This window comes from Eptatretus burgeri, chromosome 1 (genome assembly GCF_056783735.1).
Source record: "Eptatretus burgeri isolate ZD-2024b chromosome 1, Ebu_testis_v1, whole genome shotgun sequence".
Taxonomy (NCBI): domain Eukaryota; kingdom Metazoa; phylum Chordata; class Myxini; order Myxiniformes; family Myxinidae; genus Eptatretus; species Eptatretus burgeri.
In genome coordinates this window covers 132,769,904-132,787,984 of record NC_140961.1, presented here as the reverse complement: position 1 = coordinate 132,787,984, position 18,081 = coordinate 132,769,904, and the positions used below count along the sequence as shown (strand labels likewise).

The 18,081-nt window shown below is 46.3% G+C and overlaps 1 protein-coding gene across 5 annotated transcripts in view; it reads left to right on the top strand.

The window, feature by feature from the left end:
• The window catches only part of NUBP1 (NUBP iron-sulfur cluster assembly factor 1, cytosolic), a 122,683-nt gene that overhangs the window by 18,775 nt on the left and 85,827 nt on the right, over positions 1–18,081 (top strand). Inside the window, exon 1 of one of the 5 annotated variants that reach the window (XM_085898689.1) lies at positions 17,549–17,663. The exons of the other annotated variants lie outside the window; for them this stretch is intronic. Coding sequence (XP_085754815.1) covers positions 17,630–17,663 — 34 coding nt within the window. The 5' untranslated portion in view covers positions 17,549–17,629. Of the gene's footprint in view, positions 1–17,548; positions 17,664–18,081 lie in introns of those variants that run through there. 5 annotated transcript variants of the gene reach the window in all.

Here is an 18,081-nt window from a genome sequence, read left to right as displayed (position 1 = left end):
TAATTAATGGCCTTGTTTAATTATATCCTTCATCAAGCGATCCTCAGTCACCTCGCTGTCTGGGGTCTGAAGTCGTTTCGTGGGTAACCTCGCTGGAGTCTGAAGCCGCCATGTTTTTTGACCTGCTAAACCTCACCTTGACATGGAACAGGCCACAACTTGGAAGTTGCTGTTCATCAAAGCTACGAATCGCTGGGTACATTGCAACGCTTATAAACGCCTGGAGACGTCAGCGTTTATTGTTTTATTTCATTTCCGCATATGTGTTCGCCACAAGTATCTCTTAAACTAAAAAGAATTACAAAATTTAAGCTCCAGAATCGAACTTACAAGCAGTTCTGACTCCTAGAAAAGTGTTAATTTGTTCAATTTTGACATATGTAACATTTCGGGCATCTCCAGGAGGTGTGTGTCTAATATAACGGGTCGGTGATTGCCAATTGCGTACAAAGGAAGCCGTTTCATCTTGACCGTTTCGTTTGAGTGCTTCCTTAAATACTTAAGCAACTTGGTGAGTGCTCACCAAGCTGCTTCGTTGTTTTTTCAATCTCACATCGATGAGAGTAATTAGACGTACGTTTCCGTCTTTGTTGGGTCCCGCGGTGCCGTGAATGACTTGGGAGGTGTCTCATCCACTGAGAATGTGCAAGGATCACTTTGTGCAATCTCCATTTGTTATCCACTTCTCACTTCGACATCGATACATGTTAAAAAATCAATAAGGTCCATCCGACCAGGTGTTCGCCATCTTTGTTCTTGCTGTGAAGGCATAAAGTACAGATCGACATTTTGTGTTCTGTGGATTGGTACATTTTAAAATTTAATTTCGCTAATTACCCACTTTAAATCCTCCTTCAAACAACGCTGTTTCAAGGTAAATATTTGTGTTTGTCGTTTTTATTGACTTGATTTGTGTGTACATTTGCACGTCTGTGTATGTACATAAACTGTATTACCACAATGGCATTTGGCATCGATGTGTGTGTGTGTGTGTGTGTGTGTGTGTGTGTGTGTGTGTGTGTGTGTGTGTGTGTGTGTGTGTGTGTGTGTGTGTTGTTGTTGATTGTTATCTTCATATGTGAGTTTCAGGGTGTGGAATGGAGTCCTCCCAAGGTGCACTCAAAGTATCCACCTTCATTTCGGTAAGGGGTCACGATTCATGGACCAAGCTGTGAAGTTTTCTGTTCTCAAAGTTTTGTGTCGAGGGCTCTCTTCAGGATCGTTACTGAGCCCTGGACAGCTTCCAACTGTAGTTCATTTGTAGTAATATTCCCAGGGATGGTTTTTAATATCTCTGTGAGGTTCTCTGTCATCATTCCTGTAGCTCCAGCTATCAGTGGTACAACTTTGGCATTCTTCAGTTTCCAGGATCTTTTCACTTCATTCTTGAGGTCTTAGTACTTGGTCATTTTCTTGATTTCTGCATTGTTTAGTCCAAAATCACGAGTATTGATACCTCACTTAGCAATGCCTTCTCTTTTTTTTGTACTTAAGTATGATATCTGGTCGCAACGCTTTGTTTTCAATGTTCATGCTCGATAGGATCATTAGATCGTACGTGAGTGGTACTTCCATGTTTTGAGTGATTACTTTTGGTTAATGTTCCCACAAATTTTCTAGAACTGGGATATCAAAGTTTTTGCAGATGCGCCTGTGGTTAACATTACAAAGTCTGTTGTGTCATCGTGTGTACCGTTGTTTTGACATGAGATATATATTTTTTGTGTTTGGTCATTAAGCATAACATACCACTCTCTTTGCTGACTCCACCTCCACCCATCACCTCTTTTTTTTTTCCTCCCCCCACCACCCCACCCAACTCTCTGTCTGTCCCCTCCTCACTCCCCCCTCTGAATAAAATGCAGCACTCTCCTCCCACACCTCTGTTGCTCTCTCACTGTCTCTCTCTGTCTGTTACTCTCTCTCTCACCCCTCCCTCCCGCAGTGTATAGCAACGTTTCGTGAAGCGTTGCTCTCCCCACCTCCACCCCCCTTCCTTGCTCTTCTCCCCTTCCTAGCTTCCCCTTCTTCACCCACTCCTCGGTTCCCCTCCCTCCTCTCACACCCCTCCCTTCCCGCCATCCTTCCTGCCTCCCCTTCCCCTTCCCCCTCTCCCTTTCTCTTTCTCCATCCCCCTCTCATTCACACCGCCGTGAGCAAAGCGACGGGTTGTATATGTATATATATATATATATATATATATATATATATATATATATATATATATATATATATATATATATATATATATATATATATATATATATATATATATGTATATCTATATATATATATATATATATATATATATATATATATATATATATATATATATATATATATATATATATATATATATATATATATATATATATATATATATATATATATATATATATATATATTGTAGCCTGGTGTTGGCTCAGTGGTTAGGGTGGCGGCTTGGGATCCGAGGGTCCTGAGTTCAAGCCTCGTTGCCCGCTGAATTAATTCACCAGGGGGTTGACTCAGCCTGCCATCCTTCCGAGGTCGGCAAAATGAGTACCAGCTTGCTGGGATGACCGAGTCATTCAAGTATCCTGCGTCAGAGTGGCGACCTGTCCAGGATTGTGCCCAATTGCCAAGGAGACTGCTTCGGCAGCACCAACGCTCTGTACAGAGTATGGTCCCAATGGACAATATATATTGTTGCGAATTCGCGCCCGCTGGCATGCGGACGGCCACGTCACTCAAATCGCGACCGCGTCGCCCACCGGACGGACAATTCAGTCGTGACCCTCTCGGAACAATGCCGGGAGCAAGTCACCGGTGGGGGTTTAACCCCACCACGACCGTGCCAATTGCCCACCCGCGCAGGATAGGTTTGCTCGCCAAATTCGATTGACCTAATTACCTGCGCAGATGGTCAACCGGGTGATCGTACCACGCCACAGGCCAACTCCGGACACGAACCGCTTAAGCGGTCCGTTCCGTGCTACAGTGATAACCGAGCGGTGTTATCGTCGGCCTCGACGGTTCCGATTAATTACCGGGTGTCTTAAGCCCACTACGAACCCTTTACGTGAAGCAGGATGGAGGGTCAATAAAGAAAAGACGAAGCGAAACGGGAAAACAGTTCACACAAAGCACATTTATTTCCCGGCACACGGAAAGCACATATATATACAGCCAACCAGTCAAAATGCACATATAGCAACCAAAACAAAAGCAACAACGACGCAGAGTTACTACCGACTACGCGCACACACGGCAACACTTATACAGTTCTACTTTACAGACGGCACCAACACACATTTACTCAAAAGCAAAGGAAAGAAGCCACCCTCATAGACAAGGGGGCAGACGGGCCTGCAGCCCAATATGTGCACGTGACCTGAAGGAGTGGCCAGGCCTGCGAGACCGGGGGGGGAGGGGGTCCTACCCGCGTCCTCGTGACGCGTTGAGGGACGAGCCGCGTGGCTGTGCCCCGACCCCGTGCTCCTTGGCGGGTTTCGTTGGCACTATGTTTGGAGTGGGGTGGGAACGGGGCCCCCTTGTTGCACTATCTCAGCGCGGGGGAAAGGGGGAATTGTTGATGCCCTGGGGGAGGGAGAATGGCTGGCTGGCTTGGGTCCCACGACGAGCGATCCCACACCGCGACGAGCGATCCCACACCGTGACCTCGTCGCCGACCGCCGTCCTTCTCGCCTCGGACCCGAGCTCCTTGGCCTCTTCCCACAACTCTTCTCAGCCGACTCCAGAACCCAACTCGATGACACTCCGATGACTTCGCCACCCGACTCGACTCTTCCTGCCACACCGATCACTTCGCCACCCGACTCGACTCTTCCTGCCACACCGATCACTTTGCCACCCGACTCGACTCTGCTCTCCAACCAAAACTGACTCACTCTGCCACGATTCGCCTTGCGCTCGCCGTTTTATAGGCCGGCAGGAGAAAACAATACGCAAATATCCGGATCAGAATGACCTCGGGGGCGGAGCCACACTCGCCCATTGGTCGGAGGAAACGGGGCGTGAATCTCCCCTGATCCTAGAATTTGCATATATCGATTTCACTCAGACGCGCCTGGAGGCGGGGCCAAGCCGCCCCGCGCTTGCTAATTGAACGGAGTAAAAGTGGGCGTGTAGCGTTCCTGATCCGAATTCTCCCTCGGAAAGGCCGCTATTTGCGCTCGCGGCTCGGTACGTACGGCACCAATTGCCGAACGGGCCCGAGACAGTCCGACGCTCAGTGTTCACAGGTGGTGCGGGAATGGCCGTAGAAGGAGAGAGGTGAAGGTGGTGGAGGGTTTTCGGTGGTGGTTTGATGGTTATGGTGCCGTTTGGGAATGGCGGTGATGCGATGATGTGGGATTGAGTTGTGAAGGTAAAGGCCGTGGCTGTTGGCGTTGTTGTTGTTGTTGTCCGAGGGTTGGAGCGTGGTTGCAGTTGTTGATGATGGCTGGCGTGGTGGTTGTTGTGTGATGGCGGTTGAGACGTGGTTGGTTCAAAATAAAGATAGAACAGAAAAACGGCTATCTCAAAGCGTCGCAGCCTGGTTGAATCACATAAAATCCCTCTATACAACGGGTTTGGGGCTAACTACACATGTACTTAGAGATATCTCACCTACGGGCCCTGAATGGTGGTTTGCAAATTTCCACAGCCGTAACAATATATATATATATATATATATATATATATATATATATATGTATTTATGTATATGTATATATCTATCTGATTTGAAGCTATCAGGTTGTCCCAGTCATCTTGTGCGAATCCCCGCGAACCGCGTCAAAGTGACCAGCTAAATTCTGTTGCCCCGGGCTGGATCACGTGTCTATCACCACAATCTCGTGCTGGTGGGACACCTGAGCCATGAAATACATCATGCTAATCAGTGTCATGCACCTGATCTATAATTAAGAATGAACGAACGAGACAGATGACGTGGTCGTGTTATGGCCATTGATGGCACGTATCCAAATTGTTCTTCAATGGATGTGCAATTTGCAATAGTGATCACAACCAGTTAAATACATGGGGTCCAGAATACAATGAAGCAAATAACAATCAGTAGCAAAAAAATTAAGCACATCCGGTCCCTTAACCTTCTACCGTAAGGCACCCAACGAACCGGTGAACGAATTGTAGATTCCTTACTTGTCTACGTTCTTATCAGGCGCAGTCATACCACACGAGAGAGACAAGTGACAGACGGACAAGACAGAAAATACCTGGTGATGCCCAGAAGGACACTGCTGGACCTTGATGAGGAGCAGATTTTAGCCAATATCCTTGCTGTAGGAGGGAGCCGTTAGCCTTGCGAGGAGAGGGGAGTGGCCGTGGCTGGTTGGATGGGGCATGGTGAAGAGTGCAGCGACGCGTTTAAGACACAGCGAGGTTCCTCCAGCATCTGCTCTTTCTGCATCTCTCTCCACCCACTTTTATAATGTTCACCCCCACTCACCCTTAGCCCGTCCCCTCTCGGCTGCTATTGACTCGGAGGCTCCGTTTGATGGGTCAGGGGACCTCCCACCGACTTGTCACACATGAACCCCACTTCTCCATCTCGTTTGATATTGAATATGGCCTTTCCTACCCAAACCTGTGCCCGTGCCTAGTGTTTCCCCCCAAAAAAACACACAAATGACTGATTACAAAGGTAAGAACATTAAAAAGAGGTTTCAACAGATGGCAGTTTACACACACACACACACACACACACACACACACACACACACACACACACACACACACACACACACACACACACACTGGGGAGGGTGGACATCTTTCTCTACATGAAGCGATGCATACATAACATCACGATTAAATTACCTCACGCTTACTCCATTACATTTACTATGGGAAATAACTAAACTATCCAATGCACCGTTAGCCCCAAGATGTCATTTCCAAAACAATTTTGCATTGTCGCATTCAAAATGATTTGAAGACATGAAGATAAAAGTATTCAATAATGGCCAACACACAAAAAAAAAAAAAAATCCATGGCCACAATGGAATCTTCACCCTTAAATGTTTTTACCCAGAGGTCCTGCAATTCCAAGAATGGTGTAAAATTGCAATTTTACACCATTCCAGGCAACCACCGGAGGGAACTGTAATTCACATTTCAGATATCTTGGATTTATAAATAAACTGTATTTCAAATGTGCATGGACATGTATTCACAGATTAAATGACATCATTTCTGGATCTGGCATTTTGCAAGTGCCCAATTTTGGAAAACTCGACGTGCAGCATCTAACTCAAGATATCTAAATGTCATACACGTCTCTGCTCGTGGGGTTTCACATAGCTATTGGCCATAAATCAACGCGTCATCATCGATGAGTGTTGATATGGATTGCTGCGTTGCATACAAGTCATTGCATCCACAAATATGAGTCTAGATATGGATTTCTGTATGATTAGTGATTACATATATAATCATATCATATCTATCTAGATCTTAGCAGTCTTAACAGTTGGTGACTATTATGCTGTCAAAGGACATTCCGAGCAAACTCCCAAAATATTCCACACTCTATTGAGAACGAATTATCTTACAACAGCCAGGTGGAACCAGATTATCTGCAAGTTAAAAATGAAATGGCACTGAAGAGATGAATGGAAGAGAAAGGAGTTTGGAGCAGGGTCACCTCATGATGTACATTATGGACACACCGTGCACACGGTTCATCATGTCCACTAAAAGAATCTGGAACAGGGTCAACTCATTATGTATGCAGTTTGCACAGCTCATGATGTACGTCATGGACACATCATGTATACGGCTTATCCTATATACGGCTCATCATGTACACAAAAGGAGTGTTGGGCATTGTCACCTCATGATGTACGCGGTTGTAGATATACATTGCCTATAGAAAGTCTACACCCCCTTTCAAATTTTTCACCTTTTGTTACCTTATAGCGTGGAATTAAATTGCATTAAATCAGACTTTTTCCACCTTTATTTACACATAAGCCTGGTGTTGGCTTAATGGTTAGAGTGGTGGGCTTGGGATCTTAGGATCCTGAGTTCAAATCCCATTTTCTGTTGAATTAATAGCAGGTGGGTTCACTCTGCCTGTCATCCTTCTGTGGTCGGCACAAAGTGAGTGCCAGCTTGTTGGTTTCCTGTGTTGGAGTGGAGACCCGTCCAGGATTGTACCAATAACCAAGGAGACTGCTTCGGCAGCACCAACGCTCTGCCCAGAGTATGGTCCCAATTGGATGGATTTACACATCATTCCCCACAACTTCCAAGTGAAAAACAAAATCTACAAATTTCAGAAACTTAATTTAAAATGCAAAACTACAGGGTGGCCATAAAGTCTGGAAACATTGGCGAATATACATTTTAAATGGTTTATTGACATTACATTACAACACATGATATGTTCAATCACATTACATGACATGTTCAATGTGTTGTCCCTCATGAGAAATGCACAGTTCAATGTGCTGTGCAAAATTACAATGAACGCGGAGCATTAACGCAGCATTTCCATCAATCCCTGCACATGCATCCGTGATGCGTTGCCTCAGATGATTCATGTCTGATCTTCACTGAATAAACCTGCACCTTCAGCACACCCCAGAAGAAGTAATCATGGGGTTTCAGATCTGGCGAGCATACAGCTCACTCCACAGGGCCACGTCGTCCAATCCAGTTTGGGAAATTATCATCCAACAGAATGACAATATTATCTGTTTCCAGACTTTATGGCCATCCTGTAGAATATCATGGTTGGATAAGTGTCCACCCCCCTGAGTTAATACTTGGTGGAAGCATCTTTGACAGCAATTACAGCTGTGAGTCTGTTGGGATAGGTCTCTACTAACTTTGCACACCTTGATTGGGCAATATTTGCCCATTCTTATGTACAAAACTGTTCAAGCTCAGTCACGTTATGTGGGAAGCGTTGATGGACAGCAATCTTCAAGTCAAGCCACCAATTTTCGATTGGATTTAGGACAGGGCTCTGATTGGGTCACTCAAGGACATTTATCTTTTTGTTCCTCAGCCACTCCAGTGTAGCTTTGGATGTGTGCTTTGGGTTGTTGTCATGCTGAAAGGTGAACTTACGTCCCAATTTCAGCTTTCTTGCAGAGGGCAGCAGGTTTTCCTCTCTGATTTTTCTCTATTTTGCTCCATCCATTTTTCCTTCTATCCTGACAAGTGACCCAGTCCCTGCTGATGAGAAACATTTCCATAACATGATGCTGCCACCACCATGCTTCACAGTAGGGATGGTGGTCTTTGGGCGATGTGCTGTGTTGGGTTTGTGCCCAATGTAACATTTTGCATTTATTCCAAAAAGTTCCATCTTGGTTTCGTCAGACGACAAAACGGTTTGCCACATGGCTTCAGAATATCCGGAGTGTTTGTGGCATACCTCAAACAGGATTCAAGGTGGGCTTTTTTGAGTAATGGCTTCCTTCTTGCCACCCTACCATACAGGTCAGACTTGTGGAGTGCTTGGGATATTGTTGTCACATGCACACAGTAACCAGTCTTTGCCATAAGGGCCTGTAGCTCTTTCAAAGTTGCCATTTGCCTCTTGGTGGCCTCTGATCAGTCTCCTCCTTGCTTGGTCATCCAGTTTGGAGAGACGGCCTGATGTAGGCAGGGTCTTGGTGGTACCACCCGCATTCCAATTCTTAATGATTATCTTCACTGTGCTCCATGGGATATTCAAGGCCTTTGAAATATTTTTATAACCACCCCTTGATCTGTGCCTTTCCACAACTTTATCCCGGAGGTCTTTAGAAAGCTCCTTGGTGCTCATGGTTGAGTCTTGGCTGTGAAATGCACTACCCAGCAGAGGAAACCTACAGGAACAGCTGATTTTCTTCTGAAATAATCAGAATCACCACGATTTATCAAAGTTGGAGGCTAATTTACTTGGTATGCGACTTTGAAGGTGATTGGTTACACCTGAGCTAATTTACAATTGCTACTATAAGAGGGGGGTGGACACTTATCCAACCAGGATATTCTAGTTTTGTATTTTTTATTAATCTACTGAAATTTGTAGAATTTGTTTTACACTTGGAAGTTGTGGGTTACGATGTGGAAATAAAAGTGGGAAAAGTCTTATTTAATGACATTTAATTCCAGGTTATAAGGCAACCAAAGGTGAACATTTTGAAAGTGGGTGTGGACTTTCTAGAGGCACTGTATCAGTATGTTAAGTTACAGAAAACACCAAAGCACAACACAGTAATAAGTTTATACGGTTTTCAGGTCCTCAATGGTCACCACCTGGTGCTGACCACTCCACCCTTGCGATGCAAAATAAAGCAGAGAAAGCAGCCACATAAAAATGTTGGAAATCTTGCACAGATGGGCAACCAACTTGTCTGCATTTCGGGAGTTCCACTTCGCTGGCGTGCGAGGAATTCCTTCATTGAGATATGGAGACCATCTTGAAGCACAGGTGGAGAAAGTTCTGATCATGGCACGGGTGGAGAAGCTTGAGTCAATGATGGGATTTCACAAATTCTCAAAATTCGACATATTTCTGCTTCTCTTGAACTTCCCTCCTAAAAAACAAAACATTCCCTGTGGCAGAAAGGATGGCCCAGAGGTATGCATCCTCACCTCTGGGCTGTCTATCCTGGTTTCAAATCCTGACTCGGGTATAAACCCCCATTCTGGTGTTTCACAGGCAGGGTGATTCACCAATGTGTTTGCCGGCCCTCGGATGGACGTTAGTTAAATTCGGCGTCATGTCCACCAGCATTAGTTGGTGGGTGTTAAAGATCCAATGGTGTCATTCTTGAAGAGTAGACGTCCTATCGCCAGCATCATGGCCCAAGTCCAAATTCCTGCTCTAAACTAAAGGGGGCACTTGCATCAGCGGTACTCCGTAGTCAATGATGTTACTCGCAGCCATGTGCTGCATACTAAAAATAAGAAGCATTACAAGATGCTCTACATAAAGTGAAATAACTGATCTGATAGCCGTGTTTGGCCCCAACCAACGTTCATTTAGAATTTAGATTGTTTGACTTTCTTGGGTTTAATCTCCAAACTCATGGCCTGCATGAGTTGAGGACATCACAAGTCCTTGTTTCTGTTTCCTTCTGTCCAATTCCACACAAAATGACTTGTTTAACCTATCAGATGCTTTATTATAAATCAAAACATTCACATTTTCATCACATTCCCAGACATAAGGAGGTGTCAGGCCAGAGCTGGCAATTGGAGTGTTATCCAATATCAGGCTACCTCTGCTGGACTCTGGTAACCCCGATGGGTTGTCATGACCGGGCCACCTCTGCTGGGCTCTGATGTCCTCTCTGCATTGTCATGACCAAGCCACCTCTGTTAGGCTCTGGTGTCCTCTATGTGTTGTCATGACTGCACCTCTACTGGGCTCTGGTGTCCTTGATGGGTTATCATGATCGGGCCACCTTTGCTGGGCTCTGGTGTCCTCTATGGGTTGTCGTGACCACATCTCTGCTGGGCTCTGGTGTCCTTTATGGGTTGTGACCGGGCTGCCTCTGCTGGTCTCTGGTGTTCTTTGTGGGTTGTCATGATCGGGCCACCTCTGCTGGGCCCTGGTGTCCTCTATGTGTTGTCATGACCAGGCCACCTCTGCTGGGCCCTGGTGTCCTCTATGTGTTGTCATGACCGGGCCACCTCTGCTGGGCTCTGGTGTCCTCGATGTGTTGTCGTGACCACCTCTGCTGGGCTATAGGTGTCTTCTATGTGTTGTCGTGACCGGGCCACCTCTGCTGGGCTCTGGTATCCTCTATGTGTTGTCGTGATGTCCACGACATGTGCACAATGTTTTTAATATGTTCTTTTTTGATTGTTAAATCGTTAAAGCAAAAGATTCTCAATTGTCTGAAATATTGTGAAATGTCTGTCCATGTCCATTCCATTGTCTGCTACTCTTGTGCATTGCTGGCTTACTCCATTCAAACATTGTCTGCATAGGAAATTTGAAAATGTTCTTGGTTTTGAGCTGGAAAGGAAAACCCAATTGTAAAAAGGTAAAACACCTAAATAATTCCTTAATTTTGTTCTCCTTCATTTTGTTTGAGACGTGTCTTTCATTCATCACCATTCGACCTGCCAGGTCTTACATTGAGGAAATTGGGTGGGTCCTCCTAATCTGACAGACAGATGCTCAAAATCCCTGTTTTGCTCCAATGAAGGGTTAGTGCATGAAATGTCAGCTTCTACTTGCTTCACACATTGGTTAGTATAACTCGATCAACATTCTGTTGATTTCATCCATTGTTCTACCTGTCCACCAACAGATCGACACAGGGCCTTCACCAGCAAGACTAGTTCTTTAAACTTTGAATACCACTGGGCCTGGGACCCATCTCAGAGGGGTGGGGGGGGGAGGTGAGAGTCTGGAGGGAAGGGGATGGGAGGAGACAGGGGCGGGGTGTAGCGGGAGTCCAGAGGGAGAGGTGGGTGGGAGGAGGTAGGGAGGAGTGATGAGAAGGGGCGGGAGGAGGGACCCGGCAATGCCGGGCACCCCTGTTGGTCTATCTTCTTCACTAATAAATGTCTGTGTGTGTGTGTCCGTGGGTTAGTGTGTCAGTCAGTGTGTGCTCCTCCATAACTACAAAACTATAAAACCGAGCAGCCTGAAACATTGCATGCATACTAAGGGAACGTCAAGGAAGTGCATGAGTGAAAATTGGGTGTTTGGGTTAATTTAACCAGCCCTTTTGAAGATAATTAACGGCCATATTTAATTATCCTTTAGCAAGCGTCATCTTTGGTCAGCCCTCTGTTAGCTTGCCGGGGTCTTAATTCGTGATTTTGTTCAGCCTATTCAATTTGGAAACACGATCTACTCTCACGGACTAATTAAAGTATTGTTCCAGACATGGAGTTTGAGGCTCGCCACGAGGGGAAGCACTCTGGTCCCTCCCAAACGCCCAGTCCTGAGGCCGCTGGGCACAGATAACTCCGTGCACCGGAAGGTTGCTAGGCAACCATGAATGCCGATTGGCACTGCCAATCCTGGCAGGGTTACACTACTTCGCGTGATACCTTAACTGTGGACAGCCGAACCAATTGGGGTGTCATGTCCCCAGCGCACACCCGGATTACTGCCGAGTGATACAGTGAGTGTGCACTGGCTTACAAGAGTAAATTAGTGGGGCAGAACTTCCTGGCTAACTAACTCGCGGACCACGCTAAACCAATGAAGGAAAAGATGAAATGGGCTGGGCACATTTATAACATAAGCAATTTATTTATACGGGCAAGGAAAAGTATGTGTAGCAATAAAAATACAAGGTTTTATTCAATAAAATGTATTGCAGGGATGGCAAGGATTCAAGGGGTGCGGCAAAATATATGCAGTCATCTACAAGAAAGAAGACACTGGACAGCTAAACTGAAAAATAACGTATACATTATCTTATGTGAATATTACAGGTGCCATCAGACACACACCCAAGGAAATTAGAGTTCAGAAAGAGGAGAGGCTGTTGAGGGGTTTTCGGCCTCGTTCAATATCTGGCGCGGCCAACGGAGCTATGCTTCCCAGTGACTGAGGAGGGGGAAGGAGGGAAGAAAACTGGGGGTGTCTATGGTGCATGAGTGGGAGGTGCAAATGTGATGCAATTGTGATGCAAAAGAGGAGGAGTGCAAGAGTGCGTATCACCAATTGCTCTTATAGTGACTTGCGTCTACAGCACACGAGACAGTAGAGGGAGAGACAGAAGTGTGAGAGGATAGCTTAATGTTGTGTGTGTGAGAATCTGTAAATGTAAGTGAGCATTGGCTGCAGAACGCAACCAAAGCCAAGCACTGATAACCCGGTGATAACCCAGCAACTCCCTGGCAATGACTTGGTAACTGCTCGCTTGACTCGGTTTCAGTGACTTGTGCTGCTCTCTTGGCTCAGTCAGTGTCGCTAATGTTCAGTGACTGAAGGTGTTACTGGAGTTCGTCAGGGGTGTGGACTGGCCCCAACACTTTTCAGCACCTGTATGGACAGGATTATGTGGAGGATGTTGGAGAGATCAAGCTGCGGTGCATCATTTGGGAATATCAAGATTTCTTACCATGATGTTACAGATGATGCAGTCATCTTTGCAGAGACTGGACATCCTTTTTGGGGCCTTCGAGGTGCTGAATGAGGAGTCAGAACTGCTGGGATTACGGGGTTTCCTGGGTCAAAACTAAGATCCAGGCTTTTAATGACATCATGGATGCTGCTATTTTGTCTGTACTTGTTTGTGGTTAGGATGTTGAAGTCATGGAGAGATTCACTTCACTTGGCAGTGATATTCATGTCTCTGCTGTCTGAAAGCCAGAGGTCAATAGACGTGTGGGTCGAGCCTTGGGAGTCATGGATTCACTGGATCATGGGGTGTGGCTCTGTCGGTACCTGTGCACGAGGACGAAAATCCGAGTCTTCAGGTCCTTGGTGCTTCCAGTCTTGCTCAATGGATGTGAAATTTGGACTCTGATCAGGGATCTGAGACGGAGACTTAATTCCTTTGGTTCCAGATCTCTTCGGAGAATCTTTGGCAATCGCTGGTCAGAATTTGTGTCCAACAAGTGGTTGCTGAGAGAGCCTCAAATGAGATTAGTTACCTGCATAGTCCGTGAGCATCAATTGCGGCTGTATGGACATGTGGCTCGTTTTCCTAATGCTGATCCTGCTCATCAGATTCTCTCAGAGAGGGAACCTCATGAGTGGAGGAGGGCAATGGGCCAAGCGTGTGCCTCATGTTTGATCAGCATCTCAAGGAGATGGGGATGGGCCAGGCATCTGCCTGGGGGATGACCAAACGGAGGCCCCTGGAGTACCGGTGGAAAGTGGATGCAGCAACGCACTGCTCCGGCGCATGCTCCCATACCTGACCTGACCTGGGTGAAGTAGGAGCCAAAGATCAGATCAAAATGGCGTATCAGTGTTTCTGAGCATCCTCATTGGCACGCAGATGCCACGCTTAGGAATAGCCCCGCCTCACCAGACTCCGGAGCCGAAAATGGTTTAATTTGCTCTCAGGTTCAGCCATGCAACGGCGCTCTGAATTTTTTATGGGGCACATGTTTCAGGGAGTGCTCTCCGACCATTAATGTGCCCTGGGCTCCATTTGAGCATTGTTATTGAGCGGAGCACCAGGGCTACCCAGAGGTCATTAAATGAGACTCAGCACATATTTTCCCTGTGATTTACGTGCCAATGTGCTCCAACCCGCAATGTCCTCTGTTCCCCTGCCTCCCAAAGGATTGTGGTGAGCATCCGGGAAGCTAACTGTGGTTGCGGCAGTTGTAGCGAGGTGGGGAAAGCATCGTGGTGTTTGTAGTAAGGCCCTTGAAGCGTTGGTAGCAGTTGTGGTGAGGAGGCTGAAGCATTTGTAGTGATTGTGTTGAGGTCGAGCGTAGGTTACTGTGGGGATTTTTATAAGGCGTTGTGGTGATTTTTGTGAGGGTTGTAGGTAGCGTCGTGGTGAGTGTGGTGAGGACCTGAGGTGAGTCATCTGTTGGTGAATGGCGTGCATTTTGAACGGGGATATGATATGCGTATGCTTATGAGGCTGCTGCGGTATTCATTCCTGTCTGGTCTGATGTGCATGCACGCGTGAAGAGGTCATGTGTGAAGTAAAATAAAACAGATGAAAGAATAGCAAATGGGATTAAAGCAAATGGGACTGCTGTATGTTGGGTGCCATTGCCTTAGGGGAGTGCCGGCTTTGCAGAGCCGCAACAGTGTATAATTAAAATATTATATCGGATTTGAGAATCGGATCTCGTGGACTAAATAAGTGTCAAAGTGGGGAGTGAAATCTGAAAATTTAAACAAATTAGCGATTTTTATATCTCATTGTATCTCATTGATTTAAGCAAAGCACTAAAGTTAACTTTCTCCGCTGTTTGGAAGATTATATTGAGTGAGGAAAAGATTAAGGAATGTGCAGAAAGTGTAACTTCATTGAGCGCAACACCGTGCTCTCTGACATGCTTTTGCAATGCATGGCGATACAGTTCCACAGGGGGTCCTTGTTTTTTGGCAGTTGTGCACAGTTTTTCTTTTTACCATTTTGGGTGATCTGCTTTCATGACAAAATATTCATACAAATATACGAATACTTGCTGCAATAAATTAATAGTCGGTAGTTGCTGAAAAAGAAGAGGTACGTAGACAACACACACGGACGTGGTACAAATGGGTACAAATGACTCTTCGTGAGGTGTATGTGTGCCAGCATGATTCGTTACGTGTATGCGGTGCGCGGGCTTCCCGCACACGCGATCTGAACTCAAACTCGAACTTGCACCCAGGTGCTTGGCGCTGTGGAGGAGGTTATGCAGCCGTCTCGCCAACAATGTGCTGATGTGTGTGGGGAGCATACGTGCTGCGGCATCAAAGCAAACGGGACGCGCCACTGTGCAGAGCGGATGTAGGGCTAGTGAAAGATTACTATAACACTGGTGTGTGTGCACGGTTGGCATGGACTGCGAGGAGGTTGGAGGAACCTGTATGGGGTGGGGGATGGGTGGGTTAGAGTTGGGGTTAGCTCCGTGTGTGCGGTGCATGGCTTGCATGCAGGCAGGTCTTTGCCAGGTACATAGCATGGGTTTTAATTTTTCAAAAGAACACAGCGGTTAAAAAGAAAACGCTCCTGTTTGTGCGTGTTTTATCGCCCCGGTAACGCCCTGGTAGCTGCCTATCCTGCCCTTACGCTGCCTTCCCTTTCCCTCGTGCCTGGTATTGGCTTAATGGTTAGGGTGGCGGTCTTTGGAACCTGAGTTCAAATCCCGCTCAGCTGTTGAATTAATACCAGGTGGGGTTGGCTCAGCCTGTCATCCTTCTGAGGTCGGCAAAATGAGTGCCAGCTTGCTGGTATCCTGTGTCGGAGTGGCAACCCGTCCAGGGTTGTGCCCAATAGCTAAGGAGACTGCTTAAGCAGCACCAACGCTCTGCACAGGGGATGGTCCCAATCTCCTTCTATCTCCTTCCCCTCATGCTATCCTACTCCCAAATCCCCTCCACCACCAAACAACTCTCCGGAGGTCGAGGAGAGAAAGGCGTGTCAAAGAATGTGGGAATTAGACAAATGAAAACTTAAAAATATATATTTTCGCAGTCGGAACTGCTGCTCGGATCAATTCCACAATCCTACTCAGCTGAAAATATTCTGGAGCTTATCATATGTGTGGAAATTAAATAAAGACACGAACACTGGTGCAGGAGCTTTTACGACGATGGAAGGAAAATGCCCTTCTTTCCCTTATCCTTCCCTCATCCTTACCTCCTCCCAAAGCCCCTCCACGGATGTCTCTGGGCGGTGTTCTGGCATTGTTTCGTATGACCCGCTTGAACGTGCTGTTTTAATGTCCCCAATTTCATTCATTCCTGTACCGATGCCGGCATAAGGGGAAATTCTCCTCCCCCTACCCCACCCCCTCCACTTTCCCTCAAGTCCCCCCATCGAACGCACGTCCAGAACACCCCTTTCCCCTCCCGACTAACCCCTTCTCTCCCCATCCTCCTCGCTCCCTCCCCCTCCTGGAGTGTACGGCAATGTGTGGTGAGGCCTCGCTTTCCCCTCTTCCTCAATCTCCAACAGCGAAGCGACGGGTTGCATTTGTTTGTCCATATATAGGTATAAACGCCATTGTCTCTGGCTCTCTGTCTGTCTCTCTGTCTGTGTCTGTCTCTAGCTTTGTTCCTCATGTACGGCCATATATTTTAAGTTAAAAACTCCAACCTCGGGGTACTCTACAAATTTGGAAAACAGGACTAATTGGTCGCGTCAGCGAAGTGACGGGTAGGATCTGCTATTACTCAAAAAGAGAGATGTTTGTTTGTCTGTCTGTCTGTCTGTCTGTCACCATTTTTCTCAGAAATGGCCAAATGGATGTTCGTGAAACTTTCAGAGGTTCATCAGTGGGTGCCGGGAAGTGTTTTCAGGCACACAAAAAATATAAATAAAAAAACAAAATTTGATTTCATCAAAAATGCCAACAGGGTGAGAACAGCACTGGGCTGGGTGTGTTCAGTTACCAAACAGCTAGTTAGCGCTTGCCAAGCCAGCCGTTCCTTATCAACCATTTCAGAAGACCCAAAAGTCCGGGAGGACCCAAAAGACCCAAACGTCATTGAGGGCCCAAAAATACCCTGAAGACCCAGAGGAGCAAGAAGACCGTAACACCATTTAGACTCCTTACACCCTTCAGACAGATTAGACAGCTTAGACCCATGACCATGTAGACCACTTGGACCTTTTTATACCACAAATAAATTTCAAATAAGTATACTGTACCAGAAACATTACAAATAAAATTCGTGGAAAAGAAATGTTTGTATTATGATTGGTGGAAATCATTATGACACGTCAAATCTGTGACGTCAATCTTTGTGACGACGTGTGGCGAGGCGAGAAGGGTGAACCAATCCACGCCAGTAATAACATAAAATAGATCTTCCGATATAAGCGGTGTAGCGGACCTCATTGTTGAGAACGTTGTTTAGTCGTGCTGCTATTACACAAATCATTTTCTCACTTTCCAGCCAAACCTTTCTTTCCCCGTCACATAGTAAGGATATAAAGGGTTGCGATAATAATCGTATTTTGAGAACGGAATTGTTTTGTGTTTGCAAACCGCACGCGAAAGGCATTTCCGGTCGTCATGGCCGAAAGTGGTGTGACCGGCGTTCCGGAGGGTGAGTGCAGCACCAGTGCTTCGTTTTGTCCTCTTGCATTCCTTTTGCCGAGTTTCGAGTCACGTGTACATTAGGAATTTGTCTCGATGTTTACATTCGATGAGTGAACCCAAACGCAATCGGTGGATGCACCGTGTTGCTTTGAGGACGCTATCCGCGAGTTTCGCGCTCACGATTCGAGCCTTCACGCCACATTTTCCACACGATCATGTCGTATTCATTCCATCTTTTGGCGTTCATCGTCGTGATCGAGATTAAACTTGTCTTGGGAAGATGAAGCAGCTCATTGTTAGCCGTCACAGCATCGGCACGTCGTCTGTTCGCACTGTGATAGAAAACCGGTTCCGCAGACTCTGTGCTTCGCTGGAAACAGCACCGGTTAACCCAACACTATTATTTTATCGATAAAGAGAGGGAC